At 47.3% G+C, this 27,996-nt stretch overlaps 2 protein-coding genes across 4 annotated transcripts in view; both read left to right on the top strand.

Moving 5' to 3' along the window:
* The window catches only part of C1QTNF5 (C1q and TNF related 5), a 201,947-nt gene that overhangs the window by 159,760 nt on the left and 14,191 nt on the right, over positions 1-27,996 (top strand). The gene's annotated exons all lie outside the window — the stretch shown is intronic.
* Positions 133-27,156, top strand: MFRP (membrane frizzled-related protein). 3 transcript variants are annotated; one of them, XM_083480299.1, is made up of 14 exons: positions 133-150; positions 819-1,199; positions 10,058-10,208; positions 11,922-12,053; positions 13,345-13,506; positions 14,043-14,271; positions 14,466-14,596; positions 15,235-15,360; positions 16,899-16,975; positions 18,490-18,638; positions 20,031-20,161; positions 22,766-22,900; positions 23,260-23,387; positions 26,116-27,156. In XM_083480299.1, exons 2-14 carry the CDS (start codon positions 1,065-1,067, stop codon positions 26,338-26,340), a joined length of 1,911 nt encoding a protein of 636 aa, XP_083336425.1. In that variant the 5' UTR covers positions 133-150; positions 819-1,064; the 3' UTR covers positions 26,341-27,156. The 3 variants fall into 3 exon arrangements, with proteins under 3 accessions (XP_083336425.1, XP_083336426.1, XP_083336424.1); XM_083480298.1 differs by lacking the exon at positions 133-150 and having other exon boundaries at positions 627-1,199; XM_083480300.1 differs by lacking the exons at positions 133-150; positions 10,058-10,208 and having other exon boundaries at positions 626-1,199.

Below are 27,996 nucleotides of genomic sequence, written 5' to 3'. Positions count from 1 at the left end.
TTTGCGCTAAGAGTGTCCTGGAATGTACACGACTTAGCAATGGGCCTAGAGACTCCACAAAAGCTGGCTGTAATGTTGCCGTTATTGGGGAGAGTATGGGAGAGATGTGAGAGATATCTGCAAGTCCACTCTTCATCTTCCTTGCTTCCGGTAGGCAAATTTAGGTGGCAAAAATCAAGTTGTCATTGCTGTTAAGGAACTGGAAGTCCATCTTCTACAAGTCACCTAGAGATCTTCCAACAGATCCTGATCTTCTGTCTACTTCTGTGATAGCGGATAGACATCTCCAGGGGGGAGTGTGCTGGGAATAAGCACTGCATGCTCAGAGTGGTTGCTCTCTGGCTTTGCTGTTTGGAAAGGACTTTGCAGAGGTCACTGCAGGGCAGGACACCAAGGGAATAAAAGTGGAGACCTCTGAACAGCAGGAGAAAGAAGCCAGTGCTCAGTCCTTTCTGCTGGCACTCAGCAGACAGCTGCTTCAATAACTGTGCTTGTGTCTTGCACCCGTAATGTACATTGCAGGAGCAGGGATGCAACCGCTTCTGGAACGGAGCACAACCGCTGCCACTTTTAACACAGCTGCTGTTTTGGAAAGCGAGAGAGCCTGCTTTTGGGTAGTGACCCTTTCAGACTCTCGCTGTTCAGTTCCAGGCTGCCTTGGACAGAGAGAAAGAGTTTGGCAATCCTGTGCCTTTAAAACTGCAGTTGTCCATGCCAGGGCCTCTGACCTCGTCCTCCTCAGCTGAGTTGGATTAAGAAGTGGGGGGCGGGGGGGGAGGTTGGTGACTTTAATGCTTGTAAATTCTTTCACTTCCCAGGAGCTGGCAGGCCTCTTGTCCCATGAGCCTGCCTGCCAGGAAGCCAATGATCTTTGCTGGTGGTGGAGGCTACGACAAGCGCCGTTGGTTCAAGTGCCCTGTCAGGCTCTCTGTGTTAGAAAAATCAAGCCTTCAGCACAGTCCCCACTGTGGTCCTGGAAGGGAAACCTCACCACTGTCCTCTCCTTGCAAATGTGAATATCAGAAGGCCAAAATAAGGGGAACTGCTGTGCAGCCACGAACCGGATGCCGCAAGAGGTCGGGGGATGCAGCAGCCTAGGACGGGCAGGGATCCTGTCCACATTCCCCACGCCTTCTCCCACAACCATGAAGGACTACACAGAGGTCATCTTCCAGCCGGAGACGCTGGATCAGAGCAAGGTATGTACAAAGGGAGGTCAGGGCATCACTGTTATGGGAACTGCTGATGACACCAATAGCTCTTATTTACCAAGAGCATCACCCATATATATATAATTTTTTGCCACCCATCCGACTAGGGTGCCCCAGCTACTCTGGGCAACAATATATTAAAACACAAAAACTCTCAAACATTAAAAAAAAAACCTCCCTGCCTTCAGATGTCTTCTAAAAGTTGTATAGTTATTTTATCTCCTCGACATCTGATGCAAGGGCATTCCACAGGGTGGGTGCCACTACCGAGAAGGCCCTGTAACTTCACTTTTCACAGCATGGGGACTACCGGAAGGCCCTCAAAGCTGGATTTCAGTGTCCAGGCTGAATGATGGGGGTAGAGATGCTCCCTCAGGTACACAGAGTTGGTCTCTGTGCCTAGTAAAAAAACACACTATATTTTTCTGTGCTCTTGTTCTTGCCATTCATGAAGAACATGCTTTTGCTAGTGCATGAGTTGTTGAAGCTGCCTTGATTCCCTCTTTCAGTTCCCCCTCCTCCCCACTACCTGGGTCTCTAAAGAGTACACACATGAGCACGAAGGCATTGTGTAGTGCAAGAGGTGCAGTGTTGCACAATGGTGCTTGTGAGGTCCATTTTGAAAATGTAGATCATGGCTCCTGCATGGACTAGAGAGTTGGAACGGATGACCTCCAGGATCCTTTCAAACTCTAAAATTCTATTTTTATTTTCTATATCTTTAGATCAAAAGCAAATCCCCTTTGTGCTTTTGAATCTGTGCAAGATGTAGATGAATCAAGTGTATTTTTAATTATCAGTATCAGGCTTGGCAAACTCTTGCTTGTTAGAGGGTGTGTGTGTGTTTCTCTAACACAGGGATAACCAACACGATGGCTGCAGATATTGTTGCATGACATCTCCCATTACCCCTATCAATGGCCCTGCTGGCTGTACTGATGGAAATGGAGGTCCAACAATATCTGGAGGGCACCACATTGGCTAACCCTGCAGATGTGAAACATGAATGTGGGAAGTGGTGAGAAAAGATACATGTTAAATGTGTATTTCCCAGCTGAAGTAACACACCTGACCATCTAAAGCAGGGTTTCCCAAACCTGGTTCTCCAGCTGTTTTTGGACTACAATTCCCATCATCCCTAGCTTGCAGGACCAGTGGCCAGGGATGATGGGAATTGTAGTCCAAAAAACAGCTGGTGACCCAAGTTTGGGGAATTCTGATCTAAAGGGTGAGGGGCATGAGACCAGTAAGTCCAGGGTACAAAATGGTCTAGCTGCAGGTGAATTGAGAAGTTAACAAGTACATCCCTATTTACGTCTATTAGAAGAAATAGGTTAAAGATATTTGGAAGACTGTGCACCAGTTGCTGGGAAAGAATAGTAGGAAGTGGACTCTGCTTTCCCACTCAGCCTTCCCACCCTGGGCTTCCCAGAAATATCTGGTTGGACACTCCAGAAAACAGGATTTTGGACTAGATAGACCATTGGTCTGGTCTAACAGGGACTCCTATGCTCTTATGGCTCACCTTAACAGCTTGGGATCAGTTTACTTCAACACTTCGATCTGCGTAACTGGTTCTGTTACAGGTGCCTTGTAATGCCCATTCTGCATTGGTTAAGAAATCAGTCTTCTATTGGGGCAGCGCCCACACTTTGGAACTCCCTGCCTATTGACATCAGGCAGGCGCCTTCACTGTACACTTTTGAGAACCTACTAAAACCATTTTTTGTTTAACCAAGCCTGTCCAGATGCACAGAATGTTGGCACATGCTTTAATCTGGTTTGTAGCTCATAATTTGATTTTAATTATTGTTTGGATATTTTAAGTAGTTGTTTTTGACTTCTTTTCACTGATAATTTTAGTGTTTTTTGTAAACTGCTTTGAGGATTGGTTACAATCAAGCAGCATATAAATATTGTGAATTAATTAACAAATAAATTTCCTAATTATGCATTCTCAGGAGATGTGGGGCAGGCAATTTAAAGGGAGTTTAAAGTCTTTTGGAATTCAGTGGGATCATAACAATTTATTGGCGCGAGGACATTACTCATTGCATTATACCTAGGGATAGGGATAAATTTGATTCAGTCTGCATTTAAAACAAACCTGCCTAATGCACAACTGAAACACAGTCATCCTTTAAAAATTGTACTTCTCCGAATTTTTCAGTGCAGTTCTCCAGCCAAGTAATGCATGCAAAAAGACATATACTGGAGTAAAGTGTGCATAGAAATGCATATATTTATGAAATTAACATACAAAAATGCATTGAGTTAAGATTGTTCTGCATAAATGTGTATATTAAGCAAAATTGCATGCAAAAATTTGTATATTAGAAGACATTTGCACTGAAATGCTGGTTAACTTTCATAAGGATATATATATATATATATATATATATATATATATATATATATAGGACGCAGGTGGCGCTGTGGGTTAAACCACAGAGCCTAGGACTTACCGATCAGAAGGTCGGCGGTTTGAATCCCTGTGACGGGGTGAGCTCCTGTTGCTCTGTCCCTGCTCCTGCCAACCTAGCAGTTCGAAAGCACATCAAAGTGCAAGTAGATAAATAGGTACTGCTCTGGTGGGAAGCTAAACGGCATTTCCATGCGCTGCTCTGGTTCGCCAGAAGCAGCTTAGTCATGCTGGCCACAGACCCGGAAGCTGTACGCCAGCTCCCTCGGCCAGTAAAGCGAGATGAGCACCACAACCCCAGAATCGGTCACAACTGGACCTAATGGTCAGGGGTCCCATTACCTTTTATATATATATATATAAAATTGCCAACTGATGTGGAAATGTGAAGAGCTGAATTTAAGATTGGATAAATAAGAAACCAAAATAAGATTAAATTGACAGACTCACCCATTCGTATTATGCACACAAGTAGGCTGATGCACACACTAGCATATGCCAGACTAGCATAGCTCCTAAAAGTGTACTGGAAAGAGCCTAGTTTATATCTCAGTTCATGGTTTCCCAGCCTCAGCCCCGCACCCCGACCTGTGACATGATTGTAGCAATACTGGCCCTCCTTTCAAAGCGGTTATAAGGACCACTAAGATCATGGAGGCTTAGTTCTTTGAACAACTCAGAAATCTGACTTACAAGTGCTGTTACTGGTTGGAGGGGATTGTGCCTGTGGATATAGCTGATATAGCAACATTATTATTCCTTATGGGCTAGGCTTATGTAAAAGCGCTTGCTTGCTCTCATTCTGATTCCCCAAAATAAACCCAATTATCACATTGTGAAAGCATGCAGGAAGGGATCCAGTGTGTTCCTTCCCTGATGAAAGCCACAATCCTTCGGTTTGAAGAACATCTGCCAGCAAAGAAGAGAAAGTGAGATGGAGGTGTAGTTTAGCATCAACACACTCCAACTGTACAGTGGTACCTTGGGTTAAGTACTTAATTCGTTCCGGAGGTCCGTTCTTAACCTGGAACTGTTCTTAACCTGAAGCACCACTTTAGCTAATGGGGCCTCCTGCTGCCGCCGTGCCGCCGGAGCACGATTTCTGTTCTCATCCTGAAGCAAAGTTCTTAACCCGAGGTACTATTTCTGGGTTAGCAGAGTCTGTAACCTGAAGCGTCTGTAACCCGAGGTACCACTGTATTCTATTCACAAGGCCAGACTGGCTTGCTTTGTAACCAGAGATTCCAAACTTCGGGAGGGAAATTCTGAGCTATATTTTGGTTTTGCATCAGACACAGAAAAATGCTCAGAGCCGCATTTTTGTTTAAGTATTTACAGCTGTTTTACTCTTGGTTACATTTTTTTAAAACAAAATTGCTCTGCCTTTCCTCCAAAGAGATCAAGGGTGTCTGTTTTCTCCCTTTGCCCTGTTTTAGCAGCACAACAACCCTATGAAGTAGGAATAACCATCCCAAAGTCACCCAGGTTGCAAGCCTAAGTACAAGTGCAAATTTCCTGGGAGTAAGTCCCATTGAACTCAGTGGGCCTGAACCCCAAGGACACATAAACAAGGATATGCTGCCAGTACGATACATAGCTGAGTAAGAATTCGAACCCAGGTCTGCCCTGATCTGAGTTTGACATTCTGTCTACTACATCAGCTGAAGTCAGACAGTGGCCAATGGCTGCCCAATGCCAGAATTCTCACCAAAGACCTTGGACTAGCTGGGCTTGGGGTGATCCAACCAGGTTCTTCTACTGCTGTCATTATCAATGTACGTGGAACTAATTAAGAGGATTAGAACAGCAATCGGGGCAAGAAACTCAGTGAGACAGTGATTCAGCATTGAGCAGGAGGCTCAGAGGGAGTTTGGAATTAAAGAAAGCTTATTTAAATAAAGTTCTTTGTTTTATAATACTCCTGCCTGATCCTTAACGATAATCAACACCAACTGAAACATGATGGCAGCGGTTTAGAAATAGAACCCAGTTGAAGCAGCAAAGAAAATAAACAGAAAAAAGCAAGGATTTTTAGATCATGGGGAGAAGCCTGAAACCTCCAGCACCACTTAATTTCACTGCATTTCATCTAGCCCAGGCATGGAGGCGCTGGAGAGAACAGTTTGAATTCGATCTGGATCTTGCCTTGGAGAGAAAGGAAGACAAGCATAAGGACCACTTAATGACAGCTGGAGAGGAGCAGTGGCTGCAGTCCAGCACAGCCGTGTCAGTGTCTGGTGGTCTTTTCTGACTTCAGCGTGGCCAGGAGAGGACATCACTTCCTCCTCCACCGGCTGTGTTGGCTGCTGGGGCTCGCCCCTGGTTGCAGCCAATCGTAGGTGAGCCCAGGGGCGTGGCATGGTGGAGTGGACCAGAGGGAAAACTTATTCCCTCTAGTCCACTCCCTGGCTGTAAAAGCCAGCTGCACCCAGGACCCAGCCTCAGTAGACACTGGCTTCCCCACCCACCTTAAGCATAGCACCCACCCAAATGGTGACCTCGGAGGAGTAGCCCCAATTTGATGTACACAAAGCTTGGATCAGCAGCCTAGTTATTAACTGGAAACCTTCAAGAAAGCTGTGCATTTGTATCAATCCTAAACCTCTGAACAGAGCACTAAATCACAGCCATTACCCGCTACCAGCCATTGATGCTGCAGTATGTGACCTATCCTGAGCCAAGGTTTTATGTAAAAAATGGATTCTGGCGTGTAGAGCTTGACGCAGAGTCAAGCTATTTGACCATTTTGGCAACTCCTTTTGGCATATATCGTTGGCTGTGAATGCCAATGGGCATCAACTTTGCCCCTGAACTATTTCTGTGTCGACTGAATCAGGAGCCTGAAAGTAATTGCTGATGACATACTAATTGTGGGAGAAGGAGATAATGGAAAGGCAGTGACAAAAAACCATGACAAAAAAGTTAAGCATGTTTTTTGGAGAGGGGCAGAAAAAGAAATATGAAACCAAACCCTGATAAAGTCAGGTTAGGACTAAAGGAAGAGCCTTTTATTGGCCACCTGTTGACAGCAGAGGGTCAGAAAGAGGACCCAGCAAAAGTAGAAGCAATCTGGATGATGCCAAGACCTATGGATGTTGAGTCCAAAGATTTTTGGGAATGGACCACAGTTTGTCTTGGGACGTTTCAGGGCATTCCAAAAGCAGTGGGAATTTGATCATCTGACATCTTCACCTGCCTATCCCCAGAGCAAGGGGAAAACTGAATCAGCCATCAAAATAGCTAAGATAATTTTGACCAAAGCCAGAAAAGCAGGGGCTGATGCAAATCTACCGGTAACTATCCTGGACCACTAGAAATAACCTTCACAAGATTTGGATGGAAATCCAGCACCACAGAGACTGATTGGTTGAAGGACAAATATTTTTATTACCAATAAGGGGTCACTTATAATGCAACCAGAGGGCTGCAGCAGAGGATCTGAACTGATTGAAATTAAGACAGGCATATGCACCCAATAGCCTTAAAAACTGCTTTCCCCAAAATTCTTGGGAAAGGGGTAAGTGTGTGTTTTAAGTATGCAGACATATAGCTGGATTCTAGAGTCAAAACAGTGTAGAGGGCCTTCCAGACAGGTAGGTGCTTATTATGGAAAAGGTGCTCCCCACCTATGCCATTTTTATTTTTGTTTTTATTTTTTTGCAGTACCCGCAAAACACAGTTGGCATCAAAATGCCAGCCTCTATTCCCGCCCCCATTTAATCCAGATTTACCTTCTCTGGAGGAGATCAGATAAATGAAAAACCTTTAATCAAGATCCTGTTTGTGATACCTGCATGAACTGTTTACAGTATTAAGCTCCACCCCAAACACAGCCTTGAAGCACCTGGATCATAAAAGACTAAAATCAGCCCACCCTTAGGCTATGCGATGTTAAAGAAGCTGGCATAGTGAAGATGAGGGGGACCCAATCCCCTGCGGCAGCTTAGTGGAAGAGCATGCAAAAGGTCTCAGGTGCCATCCTCGATGCCTCCAGGTAGGACTGGAGAAAACTCATGCCTGAAACACCAGAGAATACCACAACACACACATAACTGGCTGTAAAGTAACATAACATATATAATAAAACTATAATCGTCATATCAAAAAATTGTAAAGCACAGTTCCTGGTGGCAATACATATCTTATTACTATTAACCTTCTGGCTGATAGCCGAACAATTGATGCTTTTGAATTATGGTGCTGGAGGAGACTCTTGAGAGTCCCATGGACTGCAAGAAGATCAAACCTCTCCATTCTTAAGGAAATCAGCCCTGAGTGCTCACTGGAAGGACAGCTTGTGAAGCTGAGGCTCCAGTACTTTGGCCACCTCACGAGAAGAGAAGACTCCCTGGAAAAGACCCTGATGTTGGGAAAGATGGAGGGCACAAGGAGAAGGAGACAACAGAGGACTAAACGACTAAACAACAACAATGTTTTTATTGTCATAAAGTCCAAGGATAGTCAAGTCCAAAGATTGTCAAGACCAACAATTACAATGTACTGTTGGCAATGCCATTTCATACTGCTATCTTCCTTCTGCATCATCCTATGTCTTAAAAGTGTAACAAACGAACTTGCCTTCTACATAGTCCTATGTCTTGAGAGTGTAACAAACAGAACTACCGTACTTACTGGCAATAAGGCAGCTGATGATAGACCAGTTCTCAGGATACACCCTTGTTTCGCCCATTGGGCTTCTTCAGGGACAAAGTTTCCAGGAGATTTTTCAGTAGGTGTTTTCAGCTGAAATAGTCCACAGGAAGGCAGAAGTTGCCAGTCAGAGACGCTCCGTATCAATGATCATTGAAACTAAGTTATATAGGAGCAATCCCTGCAATGGGGCAGGTGCAGGCAGTTAGAATTAAATATTCTTAAAGAGACCTAATCACAATGATACCCAATCGATGGAAATCTAATATGTTAAGTGTCAGGGGTACAGGGACAGAGGCACAGGGAAGGCAGGAAATGGAGAGCGATGGAGAGGAATCCCAGGGTAGCGAGGAAGAGGATAGCGATGACGCAGGGGATTCCATGAGTCTCTCCAGCGAATCAGAGGATTCCCAGAAGGGGGCGCCTGTGGTAAGGGCAAGGGGAGCCCCAGGGGGAAAGTGTCAGGAGCGGGGGGCCAGCAGGGGACCCCAAAGCGGCAGCTGGGAATCAGGGCCAGCCTCCCCACCAGAGCGCAGCGAAGGAGGGGGAGGTTCCAGTGTGTCAGAGGGAGCAGCTCCGGCCACAGAGAAAGGGGAGGGATCAGAGCAGGCCGTTCTCCCAGAAGGGGAGGAGGGCAGTGAGGGGAGTAGCATAACTGTCAAAAGGAAGGTCAGAGTTTGGGCGCGCGTGCCAAGTTCAAATGAGGAGGCGCGCGGAAGAACAGGGAGCCCGGAGGAGGAGGAGCCAGGTCCCAAAGCCCGCAGGAGGGGGGAGGAGCAGTCTACAGACTCCGCTTCAGGAGAGAGCAGGAGGGGAGGAACCCCGGCAGGCAGAAAGACCCTGCGGAAAAGGAAAGAGAGAAGAAGGTGGAGCAGCGTTAGCTTATTAAACTGGTGTAGGGGAGGGACCGATTCAGAGGGGACTTCTAACGTCTAAGGTTAAGAGACGCGGGGCTGCACGCCTCGGTTGTGGAACCAATAATGAACTGCAATAAACATCCTTGTATATAAGAAGAGCTTGGCGTTGGTCTTTTGTGAGCTGAGACCTGAGGCAGCCCTTGACATTAAGTATTCCCCATCTACATTTATATACACTATTACAACTTTATCAAACTTATTCAGTGAGGCTTAATCATCCATGAATGCCATCTGGCAAATGGTCATTGCGGTCTCCACTTCCTAATAATAATAATAATAATAATAATAATAATAATAATAATAATAAATTTTATTTATATCCCGCCCTCCCCAGCCGAAGCCGGGCTCAGGGTGGCTAACAACAATCAAATAATCGAACAATCAAATAATCCAACATGTGGTGTGTGTTGAAACACCAGAGAGGCACTGCCAGTCACAGGAGACTGAATTCAATGGGCCAGTGGTCTGACTCAGTATTAAAGGCATCTTTCTTTGTTCTTAAGTAAGGCGCTGTGTAATCTAGGCCTCACAAAATCATCTTATTGTTCTTCTTTGCTCTACCGCTCACTACTAGAGGTGCCTTAGGTGAATGCAGGTGGAAGAAAAGCAATTGAGGGCCAAGTTGGACATGATGTTAATAAATTTGTCTTTGCTCTTAACTGTGCAGGTGTTTGTTTGTTCGTTTGTTTGTTTTTAAAAAATGCAAATCGTATTAGATGGGGCAGCTGTTCATTATTGAGATCTTAGAAGAAGGCAAGAAGGAAGGACGTCATCCTTTTCTCTTCCTCCGCTTGCAGGTTGGGGTGTGGCTTGCAGCAATATATATGTACATCTCACTGGTGCTTGGTTTCCCCCAGGAAAATTCCAGCCCCCTGGCTCCACCTTTGCCGCGGTTCTTGCTAACAGAATTCTCCAACCCTGTGTTTGAGGAGGACGGCGAGGCACCAGCCCAGAGTCAGCCGGACGTTGAGAACAGAAACAGCACCAAACTCTCCGCCAATGGCTTTGGTATCATCAACTGGGAAAGGAAGGAGGGAGTGGGTGAAGACATTGGCAAGGCCCCTCTAGGCAGATCTATGTTTGAGGGTGTTAGCATGAGTGAAACAGAGCCAAGTGGTCCAGTGGGGGAATCCTTTCAGGGCAAAGGTGATTGGGGAGCCTTTTGAGCCATAGGCTAGGAATAGAGGATTATTTTTTTCAGCTGGGGGGGGAGCACATTCCCTTCTGGGCAAACTTTCAGGGGCTACATGCTAATAGCTGGAAGGGCTAGAGGCTCAGGTGTGAATTTTACCTTTGTGCTGTAGATTAGCACTCCTCTACATCCTCCACGGGACGCAGGTGGCGCTGTGGGTTAAACCACAGAGCCTAGGACTTGCCAATCAGAAGGTCAGCAGTTCGAATCCCTGTGACGGGGTGAGCTCCCATTGCTCGGTCCCTGCTCCTGCCAACCTAGCAGTTCGAAAGCACATCAAAGTGCAAGTAGATAAATAGGGACCGCTCCAGTGGGAAGGTAAACGGCGTTTCCGTGTGCTGTTCTGGTACACCAGAAGCGGCTTAGTCATGCTGGCCACATGACCCGGAAGCTGTCTGCGGACAAACGCCGGCTCCCTTGGCCTATAGAGCGAGATGAGCACACAACCCCAGATTCGGTCACAACTGGACCTAATGGTCAGGGTTCCTTTTACCTTTACATCCTCCAACATCAAAGCAAGCAAGAATCACCATCAGAGTTCAAGGACACATTCCAGCCAGGCAGAAGCACTTGAGGAGGGTGCAAGGCAGGGACAATGAAGGATGTGGTCTGAGGACAAGGGGGTGTGTCTGGGGAGATTCCCAGGGGACAGTCCGTGATAGAGAAACTGCTGACTGAGAGTAGCAAGCACTGCTGCTAAGCTACAGAAGAATGAATTTATAATTTCGGTCACAGACCAGTTCCAGCCCACATACCATATCAAGGAATTATAAAACATGATAGGGATACATTTGAATTTTCAATTAGGTATAACAGGGACAATACAGATATAGCAACAGTTTAAAATATACAAATTAAAACTTAGTCACTAAAATTATCATTTAAGGCCTTAATCATTATGATAGCACAGCTTGTCCCCTACGTTTTATGGCAATCACACAGAATTTGGCTCCCCTTAATGTGATCTCAGGATCCTTGTCCTCTACCAGGGATTTTAGACATTGAAGTTTGGATTCATTTGGAGATTTTTGCATAGCAGGGGTAATAAATACCGAGCGTATATCCCCGTAGAAACGGCAGCATAACAAGGCATGAAAGGCATTTTCTGCCCCCATCAAGGGGCAGGGGCAGACTCATTTTGTGTATGATTTCGCCTCAAATCTGCCCTGCAGTAAGGCAGATGGCAGCACAAAGCTACAGAAGAAGCGTGTGCAGGATGCAGTCATAGATAACATCAGGGACTGCTTCAGTCAGAACTGTTGCCTGCTCCTCACCCACCACTACCATTTAGCATCTGACCACTTTAAAAACTGCAAACTGTCTTGGGTGCATAGCAATGCAATGAATGAATAAGTAATAAATAAATAAGCTAGATGGCCAAATAGCTTCACGTGTCTGAGGCAACTTCCTCTGTTCCTGTTTCAGGGTAGTGTGGTGGTGGTGGTGGTGGTGGTGGTGGTGGTGGTACAGGGGAGGATGCTGGGATGTTTCTGTGCCATGACTGTGACTCTCCGCTCCTGTGCCTGCAGCCCAACAGGTCCGGGACATGGCAAGCAGGAAGTTCAAGCCAGACTGCAAGTTCTCCTGGCTCTGCGTGGCCATTCTCAGCACGGTGCTTCTCCTCCTCCTGGCCTTATTGGTGGGCATCATCATCGCCTCCCGTAAGTTCCAGGCACTAAGACCTGTCCGGAATTCCTCCGGAGGGGGTGGGCCCCTCCTGCTTTGCCCAGAAAGTACTTCTTTCTGCCCTAACCAACCAGCTCCCCCCCAAACACACACCTTTTAAGGCAGAGCTGGAAGATCTAATAGAAGCAGGGGTAGTCAACATGGTGCCCTCCAGATGTTTTGCATTTGTCTTGGCAATTCACATTTGTCTTGGCAATTCACATCCTGTTTAGTTGCGGTAGTTTCTAAGTCGTGTACAAGGACTCAGTGCAAGATGAAAATCAGTTAAAACTATGAAATTCAGTATCTGGCCTCCTTATTTACTTCTTATAAGCTCAGTGGCGTAGCGTGGGTTGTCAGCACCCGGGGCAAGGCAAGTAATTTGCGCCCCCTAACCCGTGGATTTGCGCCCCCTAACCCTAACCCCCAGATGTTGCGGCCGGTGCGGCCGGCCCCCCCTGCACCCCCCACGCTACACCACTGTATAAGCTGTTTCCTTTATGAATAATTATTTAGATGTTTCTAAATATAATTTAAATAGCCAGATACATGATGAAGGAAGTCTTTTATTTGGTTGTTTGTATTGTTGTATGTTATGCTTATTGTATGTTACGTTCACGTTGGATTTCCCGTATTGGGGGGTGGGGGGTTTATGTTATGTTGTAAGTAAAATTTCCAATAAAATTTTAAAATTAAAAAAACACAAATATGAAATTCAATTAAAATGCCTTCTGGGGTTTTTAAGGAAGTCTTCAGTAGGCACTGTAGATTCAACAGGGAGAGGGGGTCTGTCTGAGCTCAGCTAGAAAGGAGGTTCATAAAAGTAGGCCCACAACATTGGATATAAGCTGTGTGTCTGAGCCATATTGTGGGTCTCTTCCAATTCTCAGCACCCATAACAAACCGCAGTTCCCAAGATTATCTAGGGGACGCCGTGGTTGTTCCAAGTGGTATAATACCACTTTAAATTTATAGCACAGGTGGCTGTCCTGAAGTCTTCAGTGATTGGACAGGGATATAATGACTCACACTGCTCCCCACCCCACAGTGAAGTGTAGTTTCCCCCTTTACAGAGCTGCAGTTCTCAACATCTTTAACAAGCTACGGTTCCCTGGGTTCTTTGTAGGGGAAGCAATGTGCTTCAAATGCATGTTGGATGTGCTTTGAATGTATATTTGGTCCACAGAAGATGGGCCAAAGGTCTGGTTCTAAATAAAGCTGCTTGAGGGTGGAGAGGCAAACCTCAGCCACTCTCATCCCTTGTAAATTCTCTTTCTATGGCATTAGAGCTGAAGTCCCACCATCCCGTCAAACCCTCGCTCGGGGCTTCTCATGCCCACACCATCACCGCTACCTCAACTCCCACCACCAGGACCTCGCCAAGCCCCCAGCCCACAGGGACGCTATCCCTGGGAGGAGAGTCGCCTGTTACCATCATGCCAGCACCTCGTGAGTAGACAGCTGATGCCAGAGTTGTTTCCCCGCCCGCCTTTAGGAGCATGAGCCCTACCCATTGGGGGGGGTACCTGCTTTCCATTTGGTACAATGAACAGCCACAGAGTTGAGACTCTGTTACCCACCCCTGACAGGTGGCCCCTGGAAAGTTGCCCAGAAGGGAATGTGGCCCTCAGCCTTCAAAGGATTACTCATTCCTACTGTTAATCCCCTCGACATGTCTGTTACATACTGAAGTTCTCACCCTGGGCCAGCAGCGGGATACTGTAGATAGTTTTCACTCAGGTCCACATATGCAAATAAGGAAGTGAATATGATGTTCAGTGATTGGATAGTTACAGAAAGTTGTTACTGTTGCGTTGTAGTGGAGCTCTATATAAGCAGGCTGGCTGAACCCTTCAGTTCAGTTCTCTTCTGGGTCTGTGAATAAACAAGAGCTGTTTGAAGAATTGCTGTGTCGTCTGATATGTTCACCCACAACTTAACAGTGTCATTGTTGTTGTTGTTGTTGTTGTTTCCCCCACTTACAGTATGTGGAGGGATCCTGCTTGGCCCCAAGGGCACCTTCAGCTCCCCCAACTACCCAGCCCCCTACCCCCCAAACATCTTGTGCAAGTGGCACATCCGGGTGACGGCAGGGATGGCAATCCAGCTGAAGGTGGAGGAGCTAGACATTGAGAGCTCTGCCTCATGCCTGTACGACCGACTAGAGATATTCAAGGAGCAGGACGCTTCCTCGTTGTGGGATGGGAGTACCAGGTATACTGCCATCATCCTATTGTTTATTTCGAATTGACTTTTTTTTAAGTGCACTGTTTTGCTGCTCTGTCCTTTGGGAGGAAGGGCAGGATATATCCTCTGACCATTCCCACCCCTTTTCCCTCCCAGGGGGCCATGGGAAAGTGCTAGCTATTTTTCCCTTGGCTCCCTTTTTAAACAGGTGGCTTTTGCAGGTACTGTGGCTCCGTGGCACCGGCAACGATCAACACCAACTCCAGCCAGCTTCAGGTCATCTTTGTCTCAGATGACAACATTGCTCCCTCGGGCTTCACTGCCTGGTATCGGGCCATTCTGCCCAGTGAAAGTAAGTGAATCCAGGTGGTGTGGAGGGAGCATGGGCAGAGAGCATTTCTCTTAGGGGGTTGAAAGAGATCCTTCCAGACGTTTTATTCCAAGTACTGGGTAGTGCTGGTGATTTGGGGAATGTATTAGTACTTGGTTGCTAGACCCATTGACTTGCCGATCAGAAGGTCGGGGGTTCAAATCCCCGCGACAGGGTGAGCTCCCGTTGCTCGGTCCCTGCTCCTGCCAACCTAGCAGTGCAAGTAGATAAATAGGTACCACTCCAGCGGGAAGGTAAACGGCATTTCCGTGCGCTGCTCTGGTTCCCCAGAAGCGGCTTAGTCATGCTGGCCACATGACCCGGAAGCTGTACGCCAGCTCCCTCGGCCAATAAAGCGAGATGGGCGCCGCAACCCCAGAGTCGGTCACGACTGGACCTAATGGTCAGGGGTCCCTTTACCTTTACCTAGACCCATTGAAGCTAATGGAGAAGACTAAATTAGGATTGTTCATTTCAGTGTGATGAACCTAACCTAAGTTAGGCTCATTCATTTCAAGGAGATGGGAGAAGCCATGGCGCTTTTAACCAGTTCCAAAACAAGTTTCAAGCCAGTTGGAATCCTTAGCTTCTTGTCCTCCAGGCGTCTTTGTCTGTTCCAGAGAACTGTTCCTGGGATGAGTTTCTCTGTGACCAGGGGCTCTGCCTCCACTCGGCCTACGTGTGTGATGGTTATCACGACTGCCATGACAAGAGAGATGAAGCCAACTGTAGCACAAAGCACAAAGGTACAGTCTGAAACAGCCAACACAGCTGACCCCCAATGTTGCTGTGGGGCAGTGGCAGAAGAATTATTGGTGGGAAGGCATTGCAAAGGGGAGGCGAATGCCAATACTGGAGAAATGAGCTCCAAACCTTATTGTGAGCTTCCCTTTCTATGGGTGGAGCAGTTAAGAACATCCAGAATTTCTCTTTATTCTGGTCCACGTTTTTACTGGAGCTGACCTAATTTGCACCTCTTAGGTAAATGCATGAGATTGTCCCCAGGGCTAATCTCCAACCAGAGCCAGCCCACCCAGAACACAAGGTGAAGCAGCCACCTCAGGCAGCAGAAGTACAAGAGGTGGCGCTCTATCTACCCCACTGCTTCCATTACTGAGAGGGCATTCCAGCTAATTCTAACCCTCTCAGAGCTACCATTTCCAGAGTTCCTTCAGAAGAGCGATTGACTGTTAAACTACTCTGGAAATGGTAGCTCTGCGAGGGAAATAGGGGGTTGCTTAACTCTCATCGCTCTTACCATACTACAGTTCTTGGGATTCTCTTGGGGAAGGCATGATGGCTGTTTAAAGTGATATGATACTGCTCTAAAAGAGTAGTTCAGACCGGGGGGGGGGGGCTTAGCACTGTCTGTTTCAGAATAGATCTGGGGAGGGGGCTTCTATGTGAAGTGGTTTGGCCAGGTTCCCAAATCTGTTACTGGAATCTGAGTGGACATGCTGGAAATGAGGAGTTGTCTCCCGCTTGGACTACTGCAATGCGCTCTACGTAGGACTACCTTTGAAGGTGACCCAGAAACTGCAATTAATCCAGAATGCGGCAGCTAGACTGGTGACTGGGAGTGGCCGCCGGGACCACATAACACCAGTCCTGAAAGATCTGCATTGGCTCCCAGTACGTTTCTGAGCACAATTCAAAGTGTTGGTGCTGACCTTTAAAGCCCTAAACGGCCTCGGCCCTGTATACCTGAAGGAGCATCTCCACCCCCATCATTCAGCCCAGACACTGAGATCCAGCGCCGAGGGCCTTCTGGCGGTTCCCTCATTGCGAGAAGTGAGGTTACAGGGAACCAGACCCACCCTGCTTTCAGATGTGAAGGAAATAAGCAGCTATCCTATCTTTAAAAGACATCTGAAGACAGCCCTGTTTAGGGAAGTTTTTAATATTTAATGCCGTATTGTTTTTAACACTTGACTGGGAGCCGCCCAGAGTGGCTGGGGAGACTCAGCCAGATGGGCAGGGTATAAATTATTATTATTATTATTATTATTATTATTATTATTATTATTATTAGTTCAGCAGTATCGCTCTGCACAACTATTAAGAGTGTAGAACCGCTGTCTTGTTTTTCATCTGAAATAGCTATGGAAGTTGCAAAGAATTTGCGTCTCGTGAGAAGAAGGAAAGTACAATAGGAAAAGAGAAAGGGAGGGGGGAAGGAGGAGAGAGAGAGAGTGCGCAGAGGGAAAAATCACTTGGATATCCTTCTCTCTGGAGCCAATAACGCAAGCCCATCCATCACCACAATATGTGTTTTTCCTTACAGGTTGTGGAGGGACCCTCACCAGCATGGAAGGGCAGTTATTCTCCCCAAATTACCCACAGCCATACCCACACCTGCAGGTGAGTGGTGATTTGAGATGTATTGTGGACCAGAGCAGGGGGATGCATCTTGCCCCACACTACCTTGCATGCACCCAACAGAGCTGGGCAGTGATGCTTTTACCTTGCAGCAATGCAATGCCCTAATAAGTGGCAGAATCTGAAGCAGTCCAGTGTCAGTTCTTGGAAAGCCGCTGCAACTGTGGAACTTTTGAGAAATTTTCAGTAGAGCACGCGTGGTAGTTCAGACCCTGCAATCCTCTAATAATAAATGTGGGCATGTGGGGGGATGGATGTGTAAATGTGGCTTTGACCCACCCTAGTGCCAGAATGTAGCTCCTGGAAGAATGTTTGCATGGGAATGCTGAAAAAAGATTCTCCACCTCTGTATTGTTGGAGGCTTATTGCATTGCTGAGAGGGGAAGAGTCACATGTAAAAGAATCTCTGCCCAGCCCTTGGGCTGGAAGACATTTGCACACAAGTTCAAAATGTAGCAAAGTTCCAGAACCTAAATTTGTGCTTGGGGGAAAGGACTGTAGCTCATTAGCAGAGCTTCAGCTTTGCATGTAGAAGTTCCCCGGTAGGTTCAGCCCCCAGCAATGGAGGCTTGTCCATTGGGGCAAATGGAACATTGTCATAACAACCTCAGCCTGCTCCTTATGAACCCCCATATATATATACCTGTCTTCTTACTTACTTCCAGCCCAGTGGACAGCACGGACTATCAGCTTCTTCCTATTTGGTCTCACTGTTTGTTTATTTTTTGTTTTATTTTATTTAGAGCAATTGTGCCCCATTCTTTAGCCAAAGGCACACCTAGAGTGGCTTACAAGCAACCTATTAAAGCAAGACAGTCCCTGCTTGCAAGCTTACAATCTTAAAACAAAACAAAACATGACACACAAGAGAAAGGGACAGGGAAGGAACAAGAAAAACTAAAACTCAAGCACTGGTTCTGGTTGCTCTGTAATGACCTGCTGGCACAGTTTAGCAGCAGGAGGTGCCTGATACAGCTGGTCTTACAGCAAAGCTGATGGGATGAGCTCCCCATCTTTCTCACTGATGATTGGCTTCAGTTTTGAAAGTCAGCAGCAGGGAGGATGGAGGCAGAACTAGAGAATAGTTGTCTGTGCCTCTCACGGACTCTGCCACCTGCCCCACCAGAATCGATGAGCCCCAGCCATTGGTGGTCTCCCCAGCATCCCCAGGAAGGTCTGGGAGAGAACTCCCTGCCTGAAACCCTGGAGAGTAGCTTCCAATCATTGCAGACAACATTGAGCTTGGGATAAGGCAATTTCCTGCATGTCTCTGAGAAGGCAGGAGATGTCCCAGGAGAGCTGCTGCCAGCCAGAGCAGACAATACTGAGCTAAATGGTCCAGTGGTCCGACTCAGAATAAGATGGCTTCCTAGGAACCTAAGATCTGAGTAGAAAGAAACCCTCCATAGTCCAGCTCTTATACTGCTATGCTGAGCCACTCTAGGAGCTCCCCTATCATGTACAGTAGACTTCCCAGACCTTCCTTTCTCTTCCAGCTCTGCCTCTGGCATATCTCAGTGCCCGTGGGCCACGTGGTGGACTTGCATTTCCACAACTTCAGCCTCGAGTCCCAGGAGGAGTGCAACTATGACTTTGTGGAGGTGTACGACAGCGCTGGGATGGGAGCAACCAGCGTCATGGGCAGGTATGGTGGTCTTTCATCCCACCCACCCCCCAGTAACACTAGCGAATTCAAACTGTTACCATGGTCAGAACCCAACAATTCCCAGAAGTTTCATGAAAATATATGGAGAGCCTGACTGCAGAATCGGGCCAAAGGGGGCCAGTCCAATCCAGTGTCCTATTTGCATGGTCAACCAGATGAGAAGTCCTCTTTTAAAGCCATCCAGATTGATGGCCATCACTACATCTTGTCACCGTGAATTCTGTGATTTAGCCCTGCACCATGTTAAGAAGTCCTTCCTTCTGCCTGTCCTGAGTCTTCCAACCTTTGACTTCATCAGATTTCCACAGGTTCTAATATTTTGACTGAGGGAGAAATGCTTTTATCCTCTCCGCTTTCCCCACAATGCCATTCCCTGTCAACTGTGAATAATGTATACACATTTCAATGGAAGGTTTTCACCAGAAGAGGGAGCCTCTGGCCTAGGTCTATGTTGCAAGCCAGAAACCACTAGCACAGTAACCAGTGTGGCAGCTCTCAGGTGACACAAAGGGACCAATCAGGTCTTCCTTTCTCTATCCTATATGCAAATAGCAAACTCATTTTCTGAGTGTTGATCCTTTTGTAGTCCCAATGGCACCATCTGCTCTCAAGAGCGAGTGATCAGGTCTTTCGGGAGAAACCCCTAGGTATGCAGAATTGCCATATATAACCCTCCAGCATGTTGAGTCCCCAGACTGGGATGCACATCTTCCCGTCTGTACTTCCACACCAAGTCATGTGTTCCGTGCGAGATCACGGAGGCCAAAAGATGCCACATTGAGACCATAGCCCCAATAAAAGCATTTTTTCGGGCCAATATCTCTGCGTGAAATTGTGTGATATCACAGCACCCAAAATGGCCACCAAGCTCTCATGGGAAAACCTAGGATGTCCTAGTCTTTCCAGGGCACTTGCAGGGTGTGATGTATTTAAAGGGGTGAGAGGAAATTAAAGGAGAACCCCTCCAAAATAAAACACACTCAAGAATACTGAGCATGCTCAGTGGGAACAGAATGCTGAGTATGGACAGGAATGGAAAACCAGGTGGAAGGGGAATGGAATAGAGTACTCTAGAACGTGTTATATTTGGAACCCTGAGCAGGAGCATTTCACGCAGCTACATTTTACTACAGACCCCAGTTGTAAAGCCTCTGATCCTGATCCAGTCCTTAGTTGGAGTGATTCATCACTTCATGCAAAGCCAGACTTCTCTCTCTGGCTGGGCATCCATAGTCTGTCTGCTCAGTCAGTGCTTGCTTTGCCTCCAGATAACCAGCCCCAAACAACAGCAGGTGTGTTTGTGTGTGTGTGTCCCTGTATTTAGAATTGGGTGCTTTGTTAAAAGTCAGTTTCCCCTCCCTCTTTCTGCAGGTTCTGCAGCTCTAACTTGCCCCCTGTCCTGACCTCCTCACAGCACGTCATGACAGTCCTCTTTGTGGCGGACGAAGGAATAGCTGACAACGGGTTCTTTGCCACTTACCATGCCCACAACGCCACGGAAAGTAGGTGATGGTGGCTCCTGGCACCTTTGTCTACCGCCAGCTGAGGTAGAATGGGCCAGCCAGCTCTCTCTTCAACATTTGTTTACCACCAGCCCCTGCTTACACATTATCTCCTGGAGCATCCCCCCTCCCCACGTGGGCCTCAGAAAGGGGCAGCACTCTGCCCATCCTCAGAGGCACCCTCTCCTTTTAAAATTGTTACCTCCCATTACAAAGAGAAGACACCTTTCCAGAGCTCTGGGATTCCAGCCAAACTTCCGTAAATTTGGGGGGAGGTTGAACTATAAAGACATTTTGGTTTTAAAACTAAGCCATGTTTTTCCCCCCTACCTCACCACCAGTCCCAGCCTTGATATCCAGCCTGGTGAAGTGTTCTGGTGCACTCAGAAGCTTGCGCACTCTTCTGTAACATTATGGTTGTTTGCAGTAAAGGGACTTTGGAATCTTTCGAATTAAGAATGGTAACTTGACCCTTAGCTGTGAATGCTGGCATAACCTCCCGCTCTTCCTTTCCTTAACAGCATATTGGGTGGGCTTTTTCTCTGAGAAAATCCAATTGATTTGGCAAGAGGAGGGTCGGGAAATGTTTTCCTTGCTGTTGAATAAGTGGGGGTGGGACGTCATCCCTGCTCCCCCGAATGACTGCTGGCCAGATACCTTCCCTTCTGTCTCTGTTAACAGAAAGTGTTAGAAGTCGCAGTGGCTGGTCCACACTGAGACTGGTAGGGCTGCAATAAGGGAGGCCAACAGTTGGTGGCGCCAGAGCCGATGACGGATAAGAGACAGAGCAGATCCAGCTCATTCTAGTCTTGTCTGTATCCTCCTCTCTGCTGAGTTCTACAAGGGCAGCACTGAGACTAAGGAGGAGGTTGACAGGACTGCTTGTAAGTAAGAAGGCAGGCAGGTAGAAGAAGAAGAGTTTGGATTTGATATCCCGCTTTATCACTACCCTAAGGAGTCTCAAAGCGGCTAACAATCTCCTTTCGCTTCCTCCTCCACAACAAACACTCTGTGAGGTGAGTGGGGCTGAGAGACTTCAGAGAAGTGAGACTAGCCCAAGGTCACCCAGCAGCTGCATGTGGAGGAGCGAGGAATCGAACCCGGTTCACCAGATTACGAGTCCACCGCTCTGAACCACTACACCACGCTGGCTCACCAGCGTAGGGTAGGGGCTAGCTGAGGTCAGATTGAGGCCGATAGGGTCGTCTCCCATTTGCCCTAATGGGACCAGTCCGCACTGCACTGCTATCCACACATTTTCTCTTCTGCCTCTGCTAACGAAAAGGACCAAAAGCATGCTTTTTCTTAAAATGAAAACAAGGTGGGGGGTGTGGATGGAAGAAGGAAGATTCGGGCAGAGGGTTATGAAGGGGGCCAGCTGCCACTCAGCTACTTCCGCAATAGCAGAAAAACTCCTGCTTTCTGCCACATCATCCATGGAGCTTTGAGGAGGGGCCTCATTCATAAAAGCCTCGAGGTGGCACTGATGGTGCTGGATCTGGGGGTGGGGGCGGGGGGGTCACCTCTTGGGAAGGACTACATTTGTTTGTTCTCAAACTCTAGTCCTCCTGGGATTACATACATTTTGGCAGTTCGGGTTTTTCTGTGTGTGTTTGTTTTCCATAATTACTACTTAGCCTTACAGCAGGAAAATTCCGTCCAGGGGAGAGAGAAATCTCTAAGCGGGAATGCCACAGACCTCAAAGCTTTCTTTCTCATGTGATTAGAGGAAAACTCACATCTGACTCCAGGCCAAACCTATGAACTGCTAAACTGTAGAACTGCACACACTAGGCATGGATGAATCTGTCAATTTCACTTTCTCGTTCTTATAATCTTATGCAAAGGTCACCACATTTCCACAGCAATTTGCACTAAAAGAACAAAAAGCTCGTGAAAATTTATCAGTATTTTAGTGCGAATTTCCCCCAATAAATGCATTTTTGGATATGCAGTTTTGACTAACGTGCACATTTTTGCAAGCAATTTTTCCTAATGCAATTAAATGTCTTCATAAAGGCCTGTCTTTTATGAGCACTTTCCTTTAATATATTCATTTTTGGACACATTTTTGGTTGGAGAGCTGCATCGCAAGATTCGGAGAAGGGTGAATTTCACAGGATAGCTGTGTTTCATTTTGTGCATTGCTTCAGGAAGTGCAAATCAGGTAGTTTCTCATTAAGAGACAAACAAAATCTAATCCCCCCCAAAAAAGTTCCTTGCTTCCTCATCAAATGATGAGGCGTTCCAGGACAGAGTACCATCCAAGTGCTTCTCTTCGGCCAAATGATTCCCTTTACTCTTTGGAAGAATTTTCAAGTTTCCCTGAAAGAAGAAAAGCAACTGGGAATTCCAGGCTCCCCTACCCAGATTTAGTGGCCACTTCGTGACAAAACTATATAATGATGCTATCTGTGCTGACATGTAGATTAAGGGGGAAAGAGTGAGCCTTGCAGAGGTTAATTAAAATAAGTTTGTGTTAAAGCAGTCGCATTCTGCTTTGGAAGTTCCCCATCCCTTAAGGCTGACGCTGCCATTTAGCAGGGTGTTATCTGCCTAATACTTCTGCTGTCCTCTCTCTCGCCTTTCTCAACCCCTCTCCAGAAACGTGCAGCCCCGTGGATTTCTCCTGCAGAAATGGCGAGTGCCTGTCTCAGGCGTTGGTGTGCGACGGCTGGCACAACTGCCCGGATGGGAGCGACGAATTCAACTGCACCAGCCTCACCTATGCATCTTTTGGTGAGCGGCAATTCTTTCCTCGTGAAACAAGATTCCCAAAGTTGAGGTCCTGCACCAGTTGTTGTAAAAGGGCTGTCCTCTCATGTCAGACTGAGTCATAAATAAGGATGGGCAAATTTGCCCATTGTGTGCCCCAAAGTTTCTCATTTCCCCTAACCTAAAGTTCAGCACTTTAGATTTCTGCATTAGTTTGCAATTTTAAAACAAACACCCTTACATTAAATTGTTAGCATTTCCTTGCACATTTATCCCAATATACCTGTTTTTGTATGCAATTTTGTCTAATATGTACCTGAGCTGAATCTGAAACATTGCCACACAAACACGCATATACCTGCACCTTTTCCTTCTACCTGCAGAGCCGTCCTGTGAGCCGATTGAGGTGGAGATGTGTTTGGGTCTCAGTTACAATACCACCTCTTTCCCCAACATCTGGCTGACCATTATGGATCAGCAAGAAGCAGAAGAGCATCTCGAAGACTATATGGTGAGCCTGGAGGAGGAAGGGGGAAAGGGGTGAGGGAGAGCGATGGGGGGGGCACTGGACCCTTGGCTTGGGAGGAAGGCAGGGAACATCAACAGAAAGCACCTTGCCATGGAGTGGGGAGCAGGAGAGAAAGATCTGGCCCAGCAGGACAACACCCCTCCCACCACTTTAGAAAAATTGATAGATTGGTTCCTGGGCATCTGGAGCCCTGAAAAATGCCCCCCACCAAGCCTGTTGGCCTTGGTTCTAGGTCAGCTGGAGCCAGAACCAGGAAAATGACTCCCTTTCTGCCCTTGGATCATTCTTAAAAAAATTATTTATAAATCAATGACATCACAACATCATACAACAATTATAGAAAAGAAGTTTGACTTAACCATAATCCACACAGCGCACAGCCATTTTCTACATGTTAAAAGAGAAAATTCGTGAATGCACTAACTTAACAACGACCATCAGGAGTGCTTAGCCAAAGAGGTGTCTCAGTAATAAACCTAACTGAAATATTTTTTGGAGAAGCAGCGGTTGTATTGCAGCTCTCTGACAGGTCACGTGACAAGGGGCCCCACAGATCTTCAGATTTGTCCCTCCTGCTTTCGCCCGTCATTGGCGTTTTTCTTTGCAGACGCTTTTCAGCTAGGGCAAGTAGTTCCCAGACTTTCCCCCGCCCTATAAACTCATTCTCAGCGCCTCCTGCCCTACAACACATTGTTCAGAACAGCAGTTTGCATAACCCGCTAAGGAAGATAACACAATAAAAATTCAAAGCAGTAGCAAGTAATTACCGTATTTTTCGCCCCATAAGACGCACCGGCCCATAAGACACACCTAGATTTTAGGGGGGGAAATAAAGGGAAAAAAATTTATTTCCCCCCCAGGTGCGCTGCGCTACACCAGGAGCTTGGGGCGTGCTGAGGTCAGCGCGCCCCAAGCTTCTGCATGCCGGCAAGCAGTCCGCTGCCACCCCAAGCCTCCCGCACCCGGCAGGAGGTCCCGCCGGGTGCGCAAGGCTTGGGGCGGCAGCGGACTGCTTGCGCGCACCTAGAAGCTTGGGGTGTGCTGACCTCAGCACGCCCCAAGCTTCTGCATGCCGGCAAGCAGTCCGCTGCCGCCCCAAGCCTCCCACACCCGGCAGGAGGTCCCGCCGGGTGCGCAAGGCTTGGGGCGGCAGCGGACTGCTTGCGCGCACCTAGAAGCTTGGGGTGTGCTGACCTCAGCACGCCCCAAGCTTCTGCATGCCGGCAAGCAGTCCGCTGCCGCCCCAAGCCTCCCGCACCCGGCAGGAGGTCCCGCCGGGTGCGCAAGGCTTGGGGCGGCAGCGGACTGCTTGCGCGCACCTAGAAGCTTGGGGCTTCTGAGGGACCTCCTGCCGGGCGTGCGAGGCTTGCAGGCATTCGCCCCATAAGACGCACCCCGATTTCCCCTTCATTTTTGGAGGGGAAAAAGTGCGTCTTATGGGGCGAAAAATACGGTACACATTTATTCAAAACCCAATTAAAACTATTCAGTTTTCTTGATTCAGCAAAACTGATGCCCTTAGAATCATAGAATCTTAGAGTTGGAAAAATTCGTCTAGTCCAACCCACTGCAATGCAGGAATCTCAGCTAAAGCATCCATAACAGGTGGCCAGCCAGTGTGGTGTAATGGTTAAGAGCGGTGGACTCGTAATCTGGGGAACTGGGTTCACTTCTCCGCTCCTCCACATGCAGCTGCTGGGTGACCTTGGGCTAGTCTCACTTCTCTGAAGTCTCTCAGCACCACTCACCTCACGGAGTGTTTGTTGTGGGGAAGGAAGGGAAAGGAGATTGTTAGCCGCTTTGAGACTCCTTAAGGGGAGTGAAAGGCGGGATATCAAGTCCAAACTCCTCCTCTTCCTCCTCCTCCAACCTCTGTCTAGAAACCTCCAAGAAAGTCCACCACCTCTCGTGGGAGTCTGTTTCACGGCTGAACAGCTCTTACTGTCAGAAAGTTTTACTGAATGTTTAGTCGGAATCTCTTTTCTTGAAACATGAAGCCATTGCTCCCTCGTCCACGTGACAGTCCTTAAGATATTTAAACGTGGCTATCATATCTCCTCTCAGTCTCTTCTTTTCCAGGCTAAACATACACAGCTCCTTCAAGCGTTCCCCATAAAGGCTTAGTTTCCAGACCCTTGATCATCTTGATTGCCCTCCTCTGCACATGTTCCAGCTTGCCAACATCCTTCTTAAATAGTGGTGCCCAGAACTTGACACAGTATTCCACTTGATCCTGTGATATTGAGATTCCTGCATTGCAGGAATTTGGACGAGATGATACTTGGGACAGCTTCAAATTCCATAACTCTATGTTACCAGATTCTCAAAGTCTGATGCTCACTTACAGCTCCACTGCCCCACAGGGGGCATTAGCGCCCCCTTTGGGAACCACTGAGCTAGGGCAAGAGACCACCATCTCTGCATGGGGTACTTCCAGTGATGGGCTATCAAACGCAGTATTAGGTACAGTAAACCAGGCTTCCTCAACCTCGACCATCCAGATGTTTCTGGCCTACAACTCCCATGATCCCTAGCTAGCAGGACCAGTGGTCAGGGATGATGGGAATTGTAGTCTCAAAACAGCTGGAGGGCCGAGGTTGAGGAAGCCTGCAGTAAACCATTCACTTTTTTCCAGGAGTAGTGAGAGAAGGGCTAATCCAACACCTGACAACTGCCTTTCCCTGCTGCCCCTTGCTCGTTCTTTTTTCAGATGCTGAAGGACTTCTCTTGCTACCCATCTCTGCGCTTGCTCCTGTGCAGCCTCTTTGTACCCAAGTGCACCCCGGACGGGGGCATCCTGCAGCCGTGCCGCTCCGTGTGCCTGGCAGCCGAGCAGAGCTGCCAGCAATCCCTCAGCCTTCTGGGTCTCCCGTGGCCCCTGAACTGCAACGTCCTGCTAGATTCCAACAACCCTTTGGAGTGCTTCCTGCCATAAAGGGGCTGCCCCACCAAGTCCGCAACCTCTACTTCACGTGCCGTGTAGCTGAACGCTCCTCTCACTGCCCAGCTTGGTGGGAGACCCTTTGGAGGCTGCCAGTTCCCGAGCAGAAGTTTCCCATCAGAAGAAATCCCCCACCAGAAGGCCTCAGGATCTGAGCTGCAATGCTTTGTAGGCCATCCACTGACGTCTCTCCAAGGAATCGGTGGAATCTGAGCAACAGGAGGACAATTTGCAGTTTGGGGTTGAGTCTTTAGATTGTAAGCACCTTGGGTCAGAGGCCTGTCCTCGTACCCTTCGTAAAGTTCTATGCGCCTTGATGGTGCCCATATAAATAACTTGGATAATGATACATCAGAGGCTGCAGGGGGCTTCCATCATAATTAGAGCTGTAATATTTAGCTGGTTTGTTTTTAAGTGTGGTTGGTTTTAAAAGGCATTTTTTAAAAAAGAAAAGATTAATGTAAATGGTTTTTACTGTACATACTGACAAGTCCATGGCTTGTGAGCCCTTTCTTAGAAGGGGAGTTCTTTCTTCTCTCTTACGTGGGAGCAAAAGCCTCCTGTGAGATTATGCCTACAGCAGCACATGTGAGGAAGGAAGGAAGGAAGGAAGGAAGGAAGGAAGGAAGGAAGGAAGGAAGGAAGGAAGGAAGGAAGATTTGCCTACCAGGATTATGTTGTTAAAATGCAAGTTCATTCAGATCATAGAACTTTAGGATTGGAAAGGATCCCAGGGGTCATGTAGTCCAGCCCCCTGCAATGAAGTTGATTGATTCGCTGATTAAAAGTCATACAATTCATCCACAAAAAGTTCCTTTCTCTGAGTGACAACCCTAATAATTCTTGATTATATACCAGCAAAGAAGGACATCTTCTTGTTCCAGTTAACACAGCTTCAGATTGTAGTTTAATGGATTGTGATTTTACATTAATCTCCCATTTCAGCTATGCCCTGCGCTCATGAGTTAACTGTGCATGCATTTTTTTAAAAAAAGGAAAGAAAAAAACACCCTTCAGAATTATTTGTCAAAGACAGCTGAATTTAGCATCCTCTATAAACCATGCAAATCAAGCAAGACTTTTCCTTATTTTGCAAAATGCATTCCGTCTGTGCTCATCATGAGCGGGTGTGGGCAGAGACATGCAGAGCCCTGAATTCCTGTTCCTGGAACATTGCAAATCTTATTCAGCCACCCACGTGACTTATGAGATTTCAGTGGGCTTTTATATATCTTAAGGACTAGGCGCTTGTTGCTGTTGTTTAATGAAAGCTGCCATTCTCAGGAAGCTGAATCCTCCATCCCAGACCACATCCTGTGAGTTTTCTGTGCTTGCATGTAATTGTCAAATGCTCCCAGCCCTTGCGGCAAAGCCCTGCTGAAAGTATTCCTTTCCAGAATACATCTGGTTTAATAATGATTATGCAAAGATTATGAAGACTTCAGAGTTGCCTCATTTGGAGATCGAGCTATTACAGCAGCGTGCTGAGGAGTGATTGAAACAACACAGACAAAACTTCTGGGAGCTTCCAGTGTTCCTTGTAGCTGAAAGCAGATGCTTCAGACCTGCGGGTGATATGGAATTACTCTAGCTTGCCCCTCCAACAGCCCCAATAATTGACAGGACTGCACAATTTATTTGTTTGATCTT

The sequence above is a fragment of the Podarcis liolepis genome (genome assembly GCF_965112155.1).
Source record: "Podarcis liolepis genome assembly, chromosome: 16".
NCBI lineage: Eukaryota > Metazoa > Chordata > Lepidosauria > Squamata > Lacertidae > Podarcis > Podarcis liolepis.
This window is presented reverse-complemented; position numbering and strand designations above follow the sequence as displayed.